At 46.1% G+C, this 15327-nt stretch overlaps 1 protein-coding gene across 19 annotated transcripts in view; it reads left to right on the forward strand.

Annotated features, from left to right (window-relative positions):
• Window positions 1-15327, forward strand: part of ZMYND8 (zinc finger MYND-type containing 8) — a 138187-nt gene that overhangs the window by 106301 nt on the left and 16559 nt on the right. For 15 of the 19 annotated variants that reach the window (XR_004264346.1, XM_032263602.1, XM_032263593.1 and 12 more), the window contains 3 exons: window positions 5341-5724; window positions 8006-8196; window positions 14982-15062. Coding sequence is in view for 18 of the 19 variants with exons in the window: in XM_032263602.1 (XP_032119493.1) it covers window positions 5341-5724; window positions 8006-8196; window positions 14982-15062 (656 nt within the window). In the remaining variant the exon portion in view is untranslated. The remainder of the gene's footprint in view (window positions 1-5340; window positions 5725-8005; window positions 8197-14981; window positions 15063-15327) is intronic. The other 4 variants (XM_032263601.1, XM_032263603.1, XM_032263608.1 and 1 more) reach the window with 2 other exon arrangements.

The following is a 15327-nucleotide window of genomic DNA, read 5'->3' on the forward strand; positions in this document are numbered from 1 at the left end:
CTGTAATCCCAGCACTTTAGGAGGCCAAGGCGGGTGGATCACAAGGTCAAGAGATTGAGACCATCCTGGCTAACATGGTGAAATCCTGTCTCTACTAAAAACAAAAAATTAGCTGGGCATGGTGGCGAGCACCTGTAGTCCCAGCTACTTGGGAGTCTGAGGCAGGAGAGTCACTTGAACCTGGGAGGCAGAGGTTGCAGTGAGCTGAGATTGTGCCACTGCACTCCAGCCTGGTGACAGAGTGAGACTGTCTCACAATGAAGTACGGTAGATACATGTATTGGCTTTTTTGGGGTGAGGGGTGCTGGTGACAGAGTTTCGCTCTCATCGCTCAGGCTGGAGTGCAATGGCATGATCTCTTGGCTCATTGCAACCTCCACCTCTGGGTTTCAAGTGATTCTCTTGCCTCAACCTCCCAAGTCCCTGGGATTACAGGCGCGCACCACCTTGCCAGGCTAATTTTTGTATTTTTAGTAGAAACGAGGTTTCACCACGTTGGCCAGGCTGGTCTTGAACTCCTGACCTCAGGTGATCCACTTGCTTCGGCCTCCCAAAGTGCTGGGACTACAGGCATGAGCCACCGTGCCTGGCTGCATTGACTTTTAATCTTATTTGCATTTAACTTAACTGAGCCCAGAGTTTCACAACCTTGCTCTACTGGCTATTTGCCCTGGATAATCCTTAGTCCTGTGTATTGGAGGATGTTTTCCAGCATCCCTGGCCTCTACCAGCCAGATGGCAGTCGTGCTTGCCCAGCTGTGGCAGCCACAAATGTGGCAATCAGATATTGCCAAATATCCCGAGTCTCCGAGGCTGCTGTTATATTCTGAACCGGCAGTGACTACCCTGCAGCCTAGTGCAGCCTGGGCGTGATAACAAGCCCTCCAAAAGGGGTGTGTGAATGATTGGAAAGATTTTTTTTCCCACTGACAAAGTATTCAGTACATTTTTCAGTTGGCTTGGCAAGTAGGTTAGAGGATTCAACATGCTCAATAAAGATACTGAAGAATTAACTCGGGGCCCAGAAGAAACATTGCCTAAGGACAAATTAGAGGTGGTAGCCATAAAACCTTACATATGTTGTGAGTAACATAAGGGATAGCCAGGTTTAATTCTTGACTGTGCCTAACTTCTAACAGGAGCTTACTTGTTCTTCAAACCCTTGAATAAGATGCAATTCCATGTCCTTTGGGGTTTCCATTGCCTGATGGCTTAAAGCAAGTCACGAGTGGGCCTTGGGAATCTTTCTGCTGTGGTTATGGTCAACCTGGGCTGCTCTGGAACCTAGCTATCAGAGTGTGAGATGATTCCTGCAGTTCAACTAAAGAGAATGTCTGTGAGAGGTACAGTGGAGGAAGAGAGAGATGCAGTTACATAAGGGAGGGAAGATGGGCCATCAAACCATCCCGACCCGTCTGTTAGATTTATGGATAGCTTCTGAAAAATCTGAGTATGTTGTGGATTGGGTTTGAGAGACTGCCTCTGTTGTTTCAGAGAACAATAGGAGCAGCATTTATTCCATGAGGATTGTAGGAATATTTGGGTGCAGATGGCAGTACTCCTATGAATGACATATTTATACTGTTCTTTCTTTCTGGAACAGTTCTTTGATTGATTGGTTTTATGCCCCTACCTCTTCCAGAAAGAATTTGCAACAGATTGACAAGGATACATAACCATATGAGACTAGATGAAAATAAAGGCATCCATGTAAAAGGAAAATGAAGGTAGAATAGCAAGTGGTCTGGGGAAAGGTTTTATTCAGAAATCTGTACTGTTTCAACCTTCAGCGTTAACAAAGTTGGCTCTGAGCTTCCTGGCAATGAAAGCAGAATGGGAAACACAGTGCCTTAAAAGATCTCATACTTTCCAAAAAATAAAAAAACATTCTCTTTGATTGAAAGAAGTAGAGTTCTTCCTCACACTGATGTCTGAAGGGAATTAGATGGTGGACAATTACGCTGAAGAGAATTCTAAAACACAATTCAGTTAGAGCAGCTTTCTAAGGCTTGGGGCAAAACTGATCTTAAATTCAGAGTTCATGGTGGTTTGGGTCTTGAAAAATTGGCCTCATGTCAGACTCTGCTGGAGAGTATCTTTTCAATGATGTGTTTTCATTTAAGAGTTTAGTAAGTGAAGGGCATTTTGGAGTGCGGTACCTCCAGCTTACCTTCCACTAGGGATGCAGCTTCTGGGTAGAATATGAATCTTCGGATGGCAAAACAGCTTTTATAACTAGTAATCTCTGAACAGAAGCAAAGAGAGTGCACTTAAAGACTGCTATGCTTGCACTGGCATATCAGAAATTTCCATCCTTCTACAAAGGGGATGCTAATTTTTCTCTTAAAAAGTCCTCGCTTTGTAAATAAAAAACAGTGACCAGTGACAAATTTAGGAATAAGTAGGTTAATTTGATGGGGCAGCATCTCAGGTGCTGACCCTTTAAAAAAAATACACTCTTTTTTTTTTGGTTATAGGTGATTATGTACTCTAAATTTCTGGGACAAAAGAAATTTCCTGTAGCCTAATTTTTTCTCCATAAACCATCAGGATTCCTAAAAATTTAAATGTTTTGGTATCTAAATAACTGCAAACAGTATTTTGAGCCTGGACTCTTAATCACATTGAATACGCCAGCTATTTATTTGGCAGAGAGCCAGCTGTGATCACTGCAGAGCAGTAACCCCTCTGCCCTGCTGGGTGCTTGCTTTCAAAAATCAGGAGAGAGAAAAATGACCTTTTTGTGGTTGCTCGTTACTTATGATGGGAAAACTAGGCTAGCTAATCAACAATAACAATATATTTTTTGGTCACATGGCAGGAAAGGAAGGCATTGAAGGCACTTATGCAGGTTAGAAGCCCTGCGAAGGCACTGCCCCCATGCCCTCCTCTCAGAAGGGCCCAGTTCAACACCTCATCTGCACCTAGAAGAGGCAGGGACTGTGTCCCGTATCTGGCAGGTTGCCCTGGAAGGACCGAAGTTCTTCACTGCAGGAAGCTCCCCTTCTAGATCCACCCGGGCTCTTGCCTACCAGCTTGGCTGTATTCTCCTCTCTGAGGAAGCAGGAGGGCCAGCAACAAGTGGTAACCATCCAGAACGCCCCCTGAAGTCAGAACAGACAGCTTGTCTCTTCCCCTCATTCTCCTTGGCTTCTTAAAACCCACAGGTTACTGAAAATCCTTGCTGGAGTAATCACACTCATTTCTTTTCTGGGTGATACGGATCTTAAAAAGATAGACATTATCCTTATTAAAAGGAGTTTGATATCAGGGAGCATAGTCTATGATCAGGATGCTGCCTTGTACCTGCGTGTGGTGTGTTCCCTGGACATCCTCTCTGGGGCACAGGGCCATTTTACGGGGGCTGCGGCCTGTGCATCCATAACTGACCCACCTTTATAAATGAGCACCCACTCGATCATCCCCTCTACCTGCTGCTCAGTGCTTCTGCCTCTAACCTGCCTTCCAGCACCTCCTTCCTGCCTGCCCTCCCTTACCCAAATACTCTCTATTCCTAGACATGTCTTGCTGATGCCGTTCCCTCCGGATTCTCACTTTCTGCCTGTTGAAATCCTACCTTTTATTCCTCACCAGCCCAGCTCCTCCAAGATGACATACTCCATATGGCAGCGTTTTTCAAACTTGAGTCATTCACATTCATTGTCTTTGCCGTTCTCAAGTCCTTGTATAATTTTTGACTTAATATTTTTATTTAAAGAATCTCATTCTTTAAAAATATAATTAAACTCATTTAAAGTGGGACACAGTAGCATGTGCTGTATTGTATAGTCCCAGCTACTTGGGAGGCTCAAGTGGCTCGCTTGAGCCCAGCCTGGGTGATTTAGCAAAACTCTCTCTCTTAAAAAAGTATCTAAAATAATTAAACTCATTTATTTTTCATTTATTATTAATATTTTTTGAGACGGATTCTCACTGCCCCAACAGGCTGAAGTGCAGTGGTGCAATCTCAGCTCATTGCAATGGCCGCTTCCCGGGTTCAACCAAGTCTTCTGCCCCAGTTTCCCAAGTGTGCCACCATGTCTGGCTAATTTTTTTGTATTTTTAGTAGAGATGGAGTTTCACCGTGTTGGTCAGGCCAGCCTCAAACTCCTGACCTCAGACGATCTCCCCTGCCTCCCAAAGTGCTGGAATTACAGGCGTGAGCTACTGTGCCTGGCCTCATTTTATTTTTTTATTAAAAAAAATTTCCCCTTGGCCAGGTGTGGTGGCTCACCCCTGTAATCCCAGCACTTTGGGTGGCCAGGGCAGGAGGATCATGAGGTCAGGAGTTTGAGACCAGCCTGGCCAACATAGTGAAACCTCATCTCTACTAAAAATACAAAAATTAGCGGGGCATGGTGGCATGCGCCTGTAATCCCAGCTATTTGGGAGGCTGAGGCAGGAGAATCACTTGAACCCAGGAGGTGAAGGTTGCAGTGAACCTGAGATTGTGCACTGCACAGAAGAGGCTCCCCTTCTGTTCTCCGTGGTGCAGGCTCCCATTTTGCCACACGCTTCATCTCAAAAAGAAAGAAGAAAAAAAAAAAAAAAGAATTTCCCCTGAAAAAACCATCTGCAAGTATAAACCCTCTTTAGATTTGATCAGCACCCAGTAGGAACAGTAGCGCACAGTATACATTAAAGATGGTGACAGGAATAAATCCAATCAAAACCAAAGCAATGCTACTCAATCCTAGATCAGTACCGTTGTGTTAGGGGAAGGGTGTGGCCTTGGGACAGAATTCCTTTTCCTGGTATTGTCAAGGCAATCATTACCACCTTGAAACTGTTCTGGAGGGAATCAGAAGAGAGAAAAGGAATACTTTTCTTTCTGGGTGACTGATTTTTACTTAGTGCTTCGGCCATTGGGAAGTCATCTGTTTCTTTAGAGGTATTGCTTGCTCTCTAGGTTCCCTAGTCAAAGCGTTTCTCTACATCTCTGGATTGACTTCCGCTGGGTCTTTATCAAGGGGCGGACCAGAATGTAATTTTGCAAAAAGGGCGTGAACGGCAAATCTGTTCGCCCAGCGTCGTCCACTCGGTGGAGGAGCCGCCGGGTCTCGTTCGCCTCATTCTTGCCCAGAGGTCTTGACTTGCATCTCGGATGTGAGCCGGTGCTCAGTAAAGGAGGCCTGTGCTGGGGAGATGGAAGATGCAGCCGAAGGGGCCTCGGCGTTCGGTGAGAATCTACTCCTCCAGCGCGGTGTGCTTGGCACGTCCAACCGGCTCTCCGTTCCTGGCTTTCGTAGGTTTTACCCTGAACTCGCTGGCGTGGAGACCCTGCAGGCGAACCTGAGTGAAATGCAGTTTGTGTTTGTTTTTTCTTCGTGCATTGGCTAGTTGTAGGTAAAGCGCCACCATCCACGACGGCGGGCAGCCAGTCTCCCCCGGAAACGCCTGTGCTCACCCGCTCTTCCGCCCAAACTCCCGCGGCCGGCGCCACAGCCACCACCAGCGCGCCCTCCTCCGTCACCGTCACGGCCCCGGCCCCCGCCGCCGCAGGAAGCCCGGTGAAAAAGCAGAGGCCACTTTTACCGAAGGAGACTGCCCCGGCCGTGCAGCGGGTCGTGTGGAACTCATCAAGTAAGTTTCAAACGTCCTCCCAAAAGTGGCACATGCAGAAGATGCAGCGTCAGCAGCAGCAGCAGCAGCAGCAGCAAAACCAGCAGCAGCAGCCTCAGTCTTCCCAGGGGACGAGATATCAGACCAGACAGGCTGTGAAAGGTACCGAGCCTCCCCTTCTGTTCTCCGTGGCGCCCGCTCCCATTTTGCCACATCGACAGGAGAAAGTCATTGCTCTTTTATTTTATTTTTTTTTTTAGTTCTCGTGTGTTTTTCCTGGCCGTTGTATCTTGAAGGCCTCGCACATTCCGTTTGGCATTATTTTTAAAAATTGTTTTGCTACTTTTTTCCTTTGAAAAAATTTTTTTGTTCATTTTATAAATGATACATGCATATATTTCCTTGAAAAGAAACTTTTAGGAAGTTTTACATAAAAGTCTGTTGTCCCGTGTGCCTTCTATTTCATTCTCTTCCCTTCCACGGTGGCCAGTATCAACCGCTGTAAAAGCTTTTCTATGCATGTATGCATGTATATGTGTATATACATATCTGTATGTATATATGTGTGCGTCATGTATATGATGCCATAAAATTAGTCCTTTTTTCCCCCCTTTTTCTTTTTTGAAACATAAAAATGGTACCATACTTGCTTTTTTTTCCACCCATCAGCATGTCTTGGAGATTCATCCATGTCGGCACATACAGCCCCGCCTTGTTCTTTTGGACTGCTGCGTAGTATTCCATAGTTTATTTAAAGCATTCCCCTACGGATGGGGCATTTAGGTTGCTTTCAGTTTTTTCCTACTATAAGCAGTGCTGCAGTTAATATCTTTGTGTAAATGTCCTTGTGCACGTGAGGGAACCTCTTGGAGTTATTTTGGAAAAAGTACAGTGCAAGAAGTTGATAGCAAAGGTTACCTTAGTAACTAGAGATTTTGTCACACACGAAAGATGAGCCAGCCTCAAGAACCACTTGCTCAAGTTGCAGAATCAGAACTCCCACCAGCCCTGCAGGAAGCTCCATCTGGAGCTGAAATGAGGCCAGACACAGTGCTGATCTGACTGGTTGTTACCAGTTTGCCTGGCTTTTGTGAGCATTGATGTAGATCTCTTTCTACCAGGAAACCTGCATTTAGATCCTCAAAGGTTGGGTTCTTCAACTGAAACTCATAGTGCACCCTGTTAAGTGGGGCTCGTGAGTGGCAGGATGTGAGGTTAAAAGGTGGTTACCTCTGGAATTGGCCTCCAGTGAAACCCTTCAAAGATGGCAAGGGAGTGGGCCTTGAAAAATTGGACAGGCAAAATGAGAGTACAGTTGGATGAATTTTGCTGTTTAAAAAGTTGGTGGGGCAAAGCTGAGTCTAGGATATTTGAGACTGGGATTACTGCTTCCTGTCTTCTGTCTTCATGTCCTGTAAGCGGGAGGCTTCCCAGGGGAGTTTAATTGCTGCCAAGAAGAGGGTCGGGCATGGTGGTTCACGCCTGTCATCCCAGCACTTAGGGAGGCCGAGGCAGGCAGATCAGTTGGGGCTAGGAATTCAAGACTAGCCTGGCCAACATGGTGAAACCCCATCTCTACTAAAATGGGGGAAAAAAACCCCAAAAAACTAACCGGGCATGATGGCACATGCCTGTAACCTTGGCTACTCAGAAGGCTGAGGCATGAGAATCCCACGAACCTCGGAGGCGGAGGTTACATTGAGCTAGAATTGCACCATTGCACTCCAGCCTGGGTGACAGAACGAGACTGTGTCTCAAAAAAAAAAAAGGGCGGGGGGGGAAGAGTGCTGCCAAAAAGAGGCTGATTGCTTCAGATTGTCTTATGTCAAAATAGAGCCTAGTTAAAGGGGTAAAGACATTTAAATCGGTAATATACTACTATAATATAGGCAAGAGTCTAGCATGAACTGAAATTAACTTTGATTTGTACGGAGGTGACTGGGCATTTTGAAGGGAGAATGAGGGAGTAGGGATGGGAGCTAGTGGGGGTTTAATAGAGTCAGGGAAGTTAAACATCACAAAAGCAAGATGAGGGGTTGGTCTTTGTAAAACCCATCTCCTTTGCTAATAGGCACTTCATGAAGTTGGGCCCCTACTCCCCCATAGAGACTGGGTTGCTGAGGTCCTGTCTTCAGGTGTTGGCCGGAACAAAAACTCTCAGTTCTCTTGGCAGCATTGAGTTTTCCCAGACAGGCACTTTAAGTGGGGGTTGGGGTCATCCTAGAAATGCATTCTTGAGCTCTTAGAAACTGTCTTTCCTGGGCAAGGTTAGGGCCTAGTCAAGAAACCTGGATAGAGTTTGGTTGAGGGAACCATCTTTGTCATTTAAAAGTAGAAAAGCTCTCAGGACATATATTAGGGGCTTTGCTTCCACACCACAGCTCTGTGCTGGGACGGTTCCTTCCCACAATCGTGGGGTAATCAGGATGCTTTGCCTTCCTAGCTGTCCAGCAGAAGGAGATCACACAGAGCCCATCCACGTCCACCATCACCCTGGTGACCAGCACACAGTCATCGCCCCTGGTCACCAGCTCGGGGTCCACGAGCACCCTCGTGTCCTCAGTCAACGCTGACCTGCCCATCGCCACCGCCTCAGCCGATGTCGCCGCCGATATTGCCAAGTACACTAGCAAAGTGAGTGGATGGGAGAGCTGCCGTGGAGATGGCAGGCACCTGGCAGGATGCCAGAACCTCAGGCTCCTGAGGGGAAGCATTGGTGTCTTAACCTGGCAGGCTTTAGGGAGTGGTTAGGAGGGAAGACCCCCTCCCCCCTTTTTTTAACAGGCTCTCCCAAGACCCCATTCTTTCATTTGGGTCTAATGGAGAAGCGTAGAATGGTCTGACTCTTACTGCAAGTGGGCTTAGATTCTAAAGTCAGTTCATAAAGTGCAAATGACATATAATCAAAACTGCCTTTGAGAATTCACGTCACTCATTAGGGCACTGGAACACATGACTGATCCTTCAGTGAACAGCTGACCGGGGGTTTGCTTTGCATTTAGTAGACACGTGAAGTAGAAGTGACAGGAGACTTAAAATGCTGGCAAGGTGAGATGCCCACACTTTGATATTTCCAGGAATCAAGATGGATGGGGAGGGGACTGATTGGACCCCTCTCCCACCTTCCTGTCCTCTGGGGTACAACCCCCATTATGAGGCATGTGGGCAGGATTGCCTGTTGTGGTCAAACTCATGGGCACTGTCTCAGCACAGGCTCTTTTTTTCTCTTAATATGCCATCTACTTTTTTTTTTTTTTTTTTTTTCTTTGAGACAGAGTCTCACTCTGTTGCCCAGGCTGGAGTGCAGTGGCACCATCTTGTCTAACTGCATCCTCTGCCTCCTGGGTTCAAGCAATTCTCCTGCCTCAGCCTCCTGGGACTACAGTGTGTGCCACCAGGCCTGGCTAATTTTTATATTTTTCTAGTAGAGATGGGGTTATGCCATGTTGGCTAGGCTGGTCTCAAACTCCTGACCTCAGGTGATCCACCCACCATGGCCTCCCAAAGTGCTGGGATTACAGGTGTGAGCCACCGCTCCCGGCCTGCCAAGTGCTTTTATGGTCGTTGTTGAATTCTGGTAGATACCATCTGCAGTTCTCAGTGTCATGTGAGAGTGCCCTGGACGGATGTGCTGTGTATCCTGTCGTCATTAGACCATGGTAGTAATAACCACCAGAATGTCAGTTCCACAAGGGCAGGGATTTTGTCTGTTTTGCTCACTGCTAAGGCCTAGAACAGTGCCTGACATGCAGTAAATGCTTGACAGTTGGACTTTCTTTTTATTGGCCTTAAATATTATCAGTAACTTAACAATAGCTATTGATTTTACAATCTACTGAAATTATTTAGTAAATTACTAAGTAGGTAATAATAATTTATTCATTGATGAGTAGATTACTAATACTGATGAGTAAACAGTTCTAGTTTTTGGAAAGAATGATCGAAAATAGTTGTGTATGGTTGTTTCTAGAATTCTTTTTTTTTTTTTTTTTTTTTTAAATGCAGACAGTGTCTCCTTTTGTTGCCCAGGCTGGTCTCAAATTCCTGACCTCAAGTGATCTTCCTGCCTGGGCCTCCCAAGGTGTTGAGATCACAGGTGTAAGCCACCACGCCCAGCCTGTTTCTAGAAATCTTATAGTCTTAATGATAAAGAATTAGCTTTGTTATATTGAGTTGAAGGAAGAGGAATCTTTTTTGTTTCTGAATGGTGAGATAAATATATATGAATTTTTTTTTTTTACACAAATGAGTTTTCATTGGTCATGTTGCTTTTTATTCCTTCTATGTAGGCATAATTGTTAATGTTGCTGCAGAACAAATTACCACACAACTTAGCAGATTTACACAGCACATACGTTTATTATCTTACAGTGTTTGGGGGTCAGGAATCTGAGCACGGCTCCACGGGGTTCTCCGCTTCAGTATCTCTTGCAGCTGCAGTCAAGGAGTCTGCAAGGGTTTGGGACTCACACAAAGGCTTAACTGCAGAAGGATCCACTTTCAAGGTCACTTAGGTGGTGATGGGCAAGATTCACTTCCTTGAGGGCTGGTGGCCTGGGCCCCCCAGCATGGCAGCTTGCTTCATCAAAATCAGCAATGGAGGCTGGGCACAGTGGCTCACACCTGTAATCTCCGCACTTTGAGAGGCTGAGGTGGGTGCATTGCCTGAGCTCAGGAGTTCAAGACTAGCCTGGGCAATATGGTAAAACCCTGTCTCTACTAAAATACGAAAAATCAGCCTGGCATGATGGCATGCACCTGTAATCCCAGCTACTCAGGAGGCTGAGGCTTGAGCCCAGGAAACAGAGGTTGCAGTGAGCTGAGATCATGCCACTGCACTCCAGCCTGGGCAACAAAGTGAAACTCTGTCTCAAAAACCAGCAATGGAGAGAGGCTGCTGACAAGAGGGAAGTCACAGGCTTAGGGAGGCTAATCACAGAAGTGACACCCCATTACCTTTGCTGTATTCCATTGGCTAGAAGCAAGTTGCTAGGTCAGAGGGAGGGGATTATAGACAGGCATAAAGTATCAGTAAGTTGGGATCTTTGGGAGCCTACTTAGAGTCTGCCTTCCTTCCAGGTAAGGTGGCAGTATGTTTGCATAGCATTTACTCTGGGCTAGATGTTGTCCTCAGCACTTTTGGTATGTTACCTACTCAATCTTTATGGCAAATTGATGAAGTGTAGGTACTGTTATCACCCCAGTTTTACAGATGAGAAAACTGAAGCCCAGTGAGGTTACACAGTGTGTCTAGGTTCACAGGCCAGTGAACGGCCAAGCTGGAATTTGAAGGATAGCAGCCAGGCCCTAGAGAGTGTGCACTTAACCTGTCTGTGAGTGACTGTGCATTTCAGACAAGCCTGCTGACCACAAATGTTACTGGCCCACAAACTGTTGGCACATAACTTTTTAAAGCAACTCTTCTTCAGATTCAGTGTGGCTGTTTGAGCCAGTGGTTCACACTTGTAACTGCAGCACTTTGGGAGGCTTAAGTGGGAGGATCACTTGAAGCCAGGAATGTAAGACTAGCCTGGGCAACATACCGAGACCCTGTCTTTACAAATAAAAAAAAATTAGCTGGCCAGAGTGATACATAGTCCCAGCTGCTCTGGAGGCTGAGATGGCAGGATCACTTGAGCCCAGGAGTTTGAAGCTGCCGTGAGCTATGATTGCACCACTGCACTGGATGGATAGAGCAGTACCCTGTCTCAAAAAACAAAAAGGCTGGGTGTGGTGCTTATGCCTGTAATCCTAGCACTTCGGGAGGCTGAGGCAGGAGGATCACCTGAGGTCAGGAGTTCGAGACCAGCCTGACCAACATTGCAAAACGCCATCTCTATTAAAAATACAAAAATTAGCCTGGTGTGATGGTGGGCACCTATAATCCCAGGTACTCAGGAAGCTGAGGCAGGAGAATTGATTGAATCCAGGAAGTAGAGGTTGCAGTGAGCTGAGATTGTTCCACTTCACTCCAGCCTGGGTGAAAGAGCAAAACTTTGTCTCAAAAAAAAAAAAAAAAAAAGATGGGAAGGTTGTCCTGAGGTGTTGAAGGTATAACAGCACCAAATGGAGACTTTCTTGCTGAAGCGATCTATAGGATTATTAGGGAATTGAAAGGGGGTAATTTTTTCATTAATGATTTAAGCAGGTGTCTGGTGTTGCCTGAATGATCTCTTGTTCTGCCTTGGGTTGTCCCTTACATTACCTTCCATTGATTTGGTCCCAGCTGTTAGTTTATGAATGGGAAAGTAAGGCCTGCTGAGTGGATCAGATGAGTGGTTGGCACAAAGGCTGTTTTCTCAGCCCCTGCAGCCATGTTAATTTTGTTATCTTTTGCATCCCCCTTGTTCTTCAAAAAATTACTAAAAAAAAAAAATTTTTTTTGTTTTTTTAGAGTTGGGGGGTACCCTGTTGCCCAGACTGCTCTTAAACTCAAGTGACCCTCCCACCTTGGCCTCCCTAGGTAGCTGGGACTTCAGGCATGCAACACTGCCCCCAGCTCCCCGTGACTCTTTCAGCAATACTGAGGAATGACTTTGTAGGTTTTTTTTTTTTTTGGGAGACAGAGTCTCACTCTGTTGCCCAGGCTAGAGTGCAGGTGGCATGATCTTAACTCACTGCAACCTCTGCCTCCCAGATTCAAGCAATTCTCCCTCCTCAGCCTCCCAAGTAGCTGGAATTACAGGTGTCTGCCACCATGCCTGACTAATTTTTATGTTTTTAGTAGAGATGGGGTTTCACCATCTTGGCCAGGCTGGTCTTGAACTCCTGACCTCAAGTGATCCACCTACCTTGGCCTCCCAAAATGCTGGGATTTTAGGTGTGAGTCACTGTGCCTGGTCAGGAATGACTTTTTTGATAGGTGTTTTCTTTGCAGTTAAAAAAAAACAAAAAACAAAAAACAGTAACATTTTTTGGGAGCTGATGAACTTTTCCCGCTTCTGAGGTGCCCTGGAGTGGAAGACGAAGATCTGTGTGTTTTGGCAGAGTGGTATTCTTTACTGATGTCAAAGTCTTTGCTATATTTGGAAGTTAAGAGTAAAAGGCAGTCCACGAATGCATGATATCTTTGAAATGGAATGTGACCATTGCATTAGCAGTGTATTGAATTTCATACACTTTCTAAAGTTTTCTTGTAAAGCCATTTAGTTGTAATTTAAAAAATGGACATGGGTGGGTGCCACAGAGCAAGGAGGCAGGCGCAGGAGGATGGTAAAGCCACGGAAAGTGCGGTGTTACTGCTGGCAGCAGCGGGGTGTGGGCTCTGCAGCAAGCCGGGAGCGGAAATCTCAACAGAGATTTTATTTATTTTACTCCCATTTTGGGGTGAATGTGGGTTATTTTGGGGATTGGCAGCAGTCACACAATTGCATACTTATATGAATGTATTTTTCTTTAAAAATAAGATGAATGGATATTTCTTTGAGACGGAGTTTCACTCTTGTTGACAAGAGTGGAGTGCAATGGTGCAATCTGGGCTCACTGCAACCCCTGCCTCCGAGGTTCAAGCAATTCTCCTGTCTCAGCCTCCTGAGTAGCTGGGATTATAGGCACCCGCCACCATGCCTGGCTAACTTTTTTATTTTTAGTAGAGGTGAGGTTTCACCATGTTGGTCAGGCCGGTCTCGAACTCCTGACCTCAGGTGATCCACCTGCCTTGCCTCCCAAAGTGCTGGGATTACAGGTATGAGCCACTGTGCCTGGTGAATGGATATTTCTTTATGATCACCTACTCGCAGGTACGGAGCCACAGTCTTTGCATGGTTTTTTTGTTTAAGGCTTGTGCACACCCTACCAGGGGGACATACAGTTCTCCTTGTTTTTGCATGGGGAAACCGAGGCTGAGAGGCTATGGATGGTGAGGCATCAGATATGAGGCTGGTCTTTGTCCTGCCTTCTTCCTGAATTGCAGCATCTGGAAAGTGCTGGAGAGACTCAGCAGCAGTCAAGCCAGGCCCGAGACAGAGCCTGATCTCTTGTCCCCTCCTCTTTCTGCTGTGATGGGTGAAGGGCCAGCCGGCAGGTGGGAGGTAGGAGAGAAATTCATCCTACGAACACATTCAGTCAGCAAACTCCTGGGTGCCTGCTGCATGGACCTTAGCTGATGTCACCAACTGGCTGATGCCTTCAGGGGTCAGATAGTTAAAGAAAAAGAAGATGGGGAATGAATTGCAAAGACAATGCCCTGACTGAAGGCATTAAAATGACAAACCACCCATATCTGTACAATGGACTATAAAAAGGAATGAAGTTCTGCTTGTCTGGCGCAGTACGGATGTGTGAGTCACAGAGGACCTTGAGTTGTGTGATTCCTTTTATGTGAAATGTCCAGACTGAGCAAATGCAGAGAGACAGAAAGCAGATCAGTGGTTGTCAGGGGCTCGGGAGGAGGGGATAGGATGCTGGGAGGTGAAGACTAAGTGAGGGGAAGTGGGATTTTCTTTTTGGGGTAATAAAAATGTTGTGAAATTGATTGTGGTGATAGATACACAACTCTGAGGTACTAAAAGCCATCGAATTGTACACTTGAAATGGATGAATGGTGTGGTATATGCATATACCTCACTAAAATGGTACTGGTTTTTTAAGGGGAAAGAATGAAAATGACAACAAAGTAATCCCTCTCTTGAACCTACAGTGTTGGCCAAATAAAAGACATCTTGGGGCCGGGTGCAGAGGTTCCAGCACTTTGGGAGGCCAAGGTGGGTGGATTGCTTGAGGTCAGGAGTTAAAGACCAGCCTGACCAACATGGGAAACTGTGTCTCTACTAAAAAAGCCAAAAAAAAAAAAAAAAAAAAAAAAAAGCCAGCCATGGTGGCATACACCTGTAATCCTAGCTACTTGGGAGGCTGAGGCAGGAGAATTGCATGAACCTGGGAGGCAGAGGTTGCAGTGAACCAGGATCGCCCACTGCACTCTAGCCTGGGTAACAAAGCAAGACTCCATCACACACACACACACACACAATCTGCACAATCTGGGGGCCACATTTGGCCTCTCCTGTTTCAGCTTGTGGGTGTGGAAACTAGCTTTATGGTTGTGAAGTGCTACCACCATCCGATACAGGGAATTCGATGGAGATTCTTATCCTGTTAATGCCAGGGTTTTTCATTCTCAGTGCTGATGACATTTGGGGCTCATAGGTGGTTGGTTGTTGGGCAGGGGCCTTCTGTGCATTTAGCATGGTTCAGGCAGGAAGTTTAGCCGCGTCCCTGCCTCCACCCTCTAGAGCCAGTAGCAGCCCCTTCTCCTTACTCCTGCACCAGTCATGACAACCAGGAATGCCCAGTGTCTTGTGAGGGACAAAATTGCCATGAGTGGAGAACCTCTGCTATATACAGACAGATTTTAGGTATTTGTCACCTGGAAAAGCCTCCGAGAAATGATCAGCTGAATTGTTGCTGTTTTTATCTTTCAGATGATGGACGCAATAAAAGGAACAATGACAGAAATATACAACGATCTTTCTAAAAACACTACTGGAAGCACAATAGCTGAGGTCAGAGATGACACATGAATTCCTTATTTGCTAAGAGTGTTTTATGGGCCGCTGTAAAGGTGGTACCATGAAGAAGCTTCTCTGGAAACCCCGCTTGGGCCCTGACTGCGGTTACCAGGCTGGCTCTACTGATTGTGAATGTTGATGGGGGTATTTTTTCCTTTAGCCAGATGGCTGGGGCTGTGGAGACATGCCCTGCTTTGTGTGATCAATTCATTTCTAATTAACAGCCAAAACTGGAGCCTCAGTTCACCTAGTGGTGAAA

This window comes from Sapajus apella, unplaced genomic scaffold (assembly GCF_009761245.1).
Source record: "Sapajus apella isolate SASKATOON/1434 unplaced genomic scaffold, GSC_monkey_1.0 scaffold137, whole genome shotgun sequence".
In the NCBI taxonomy this organism is placed as follows: domain Eukaryota; kingdom Metazoa; phylum Chordata; class Mammalia; order Primates; family Cebidae; genus Sapajus; species Sapajus apella.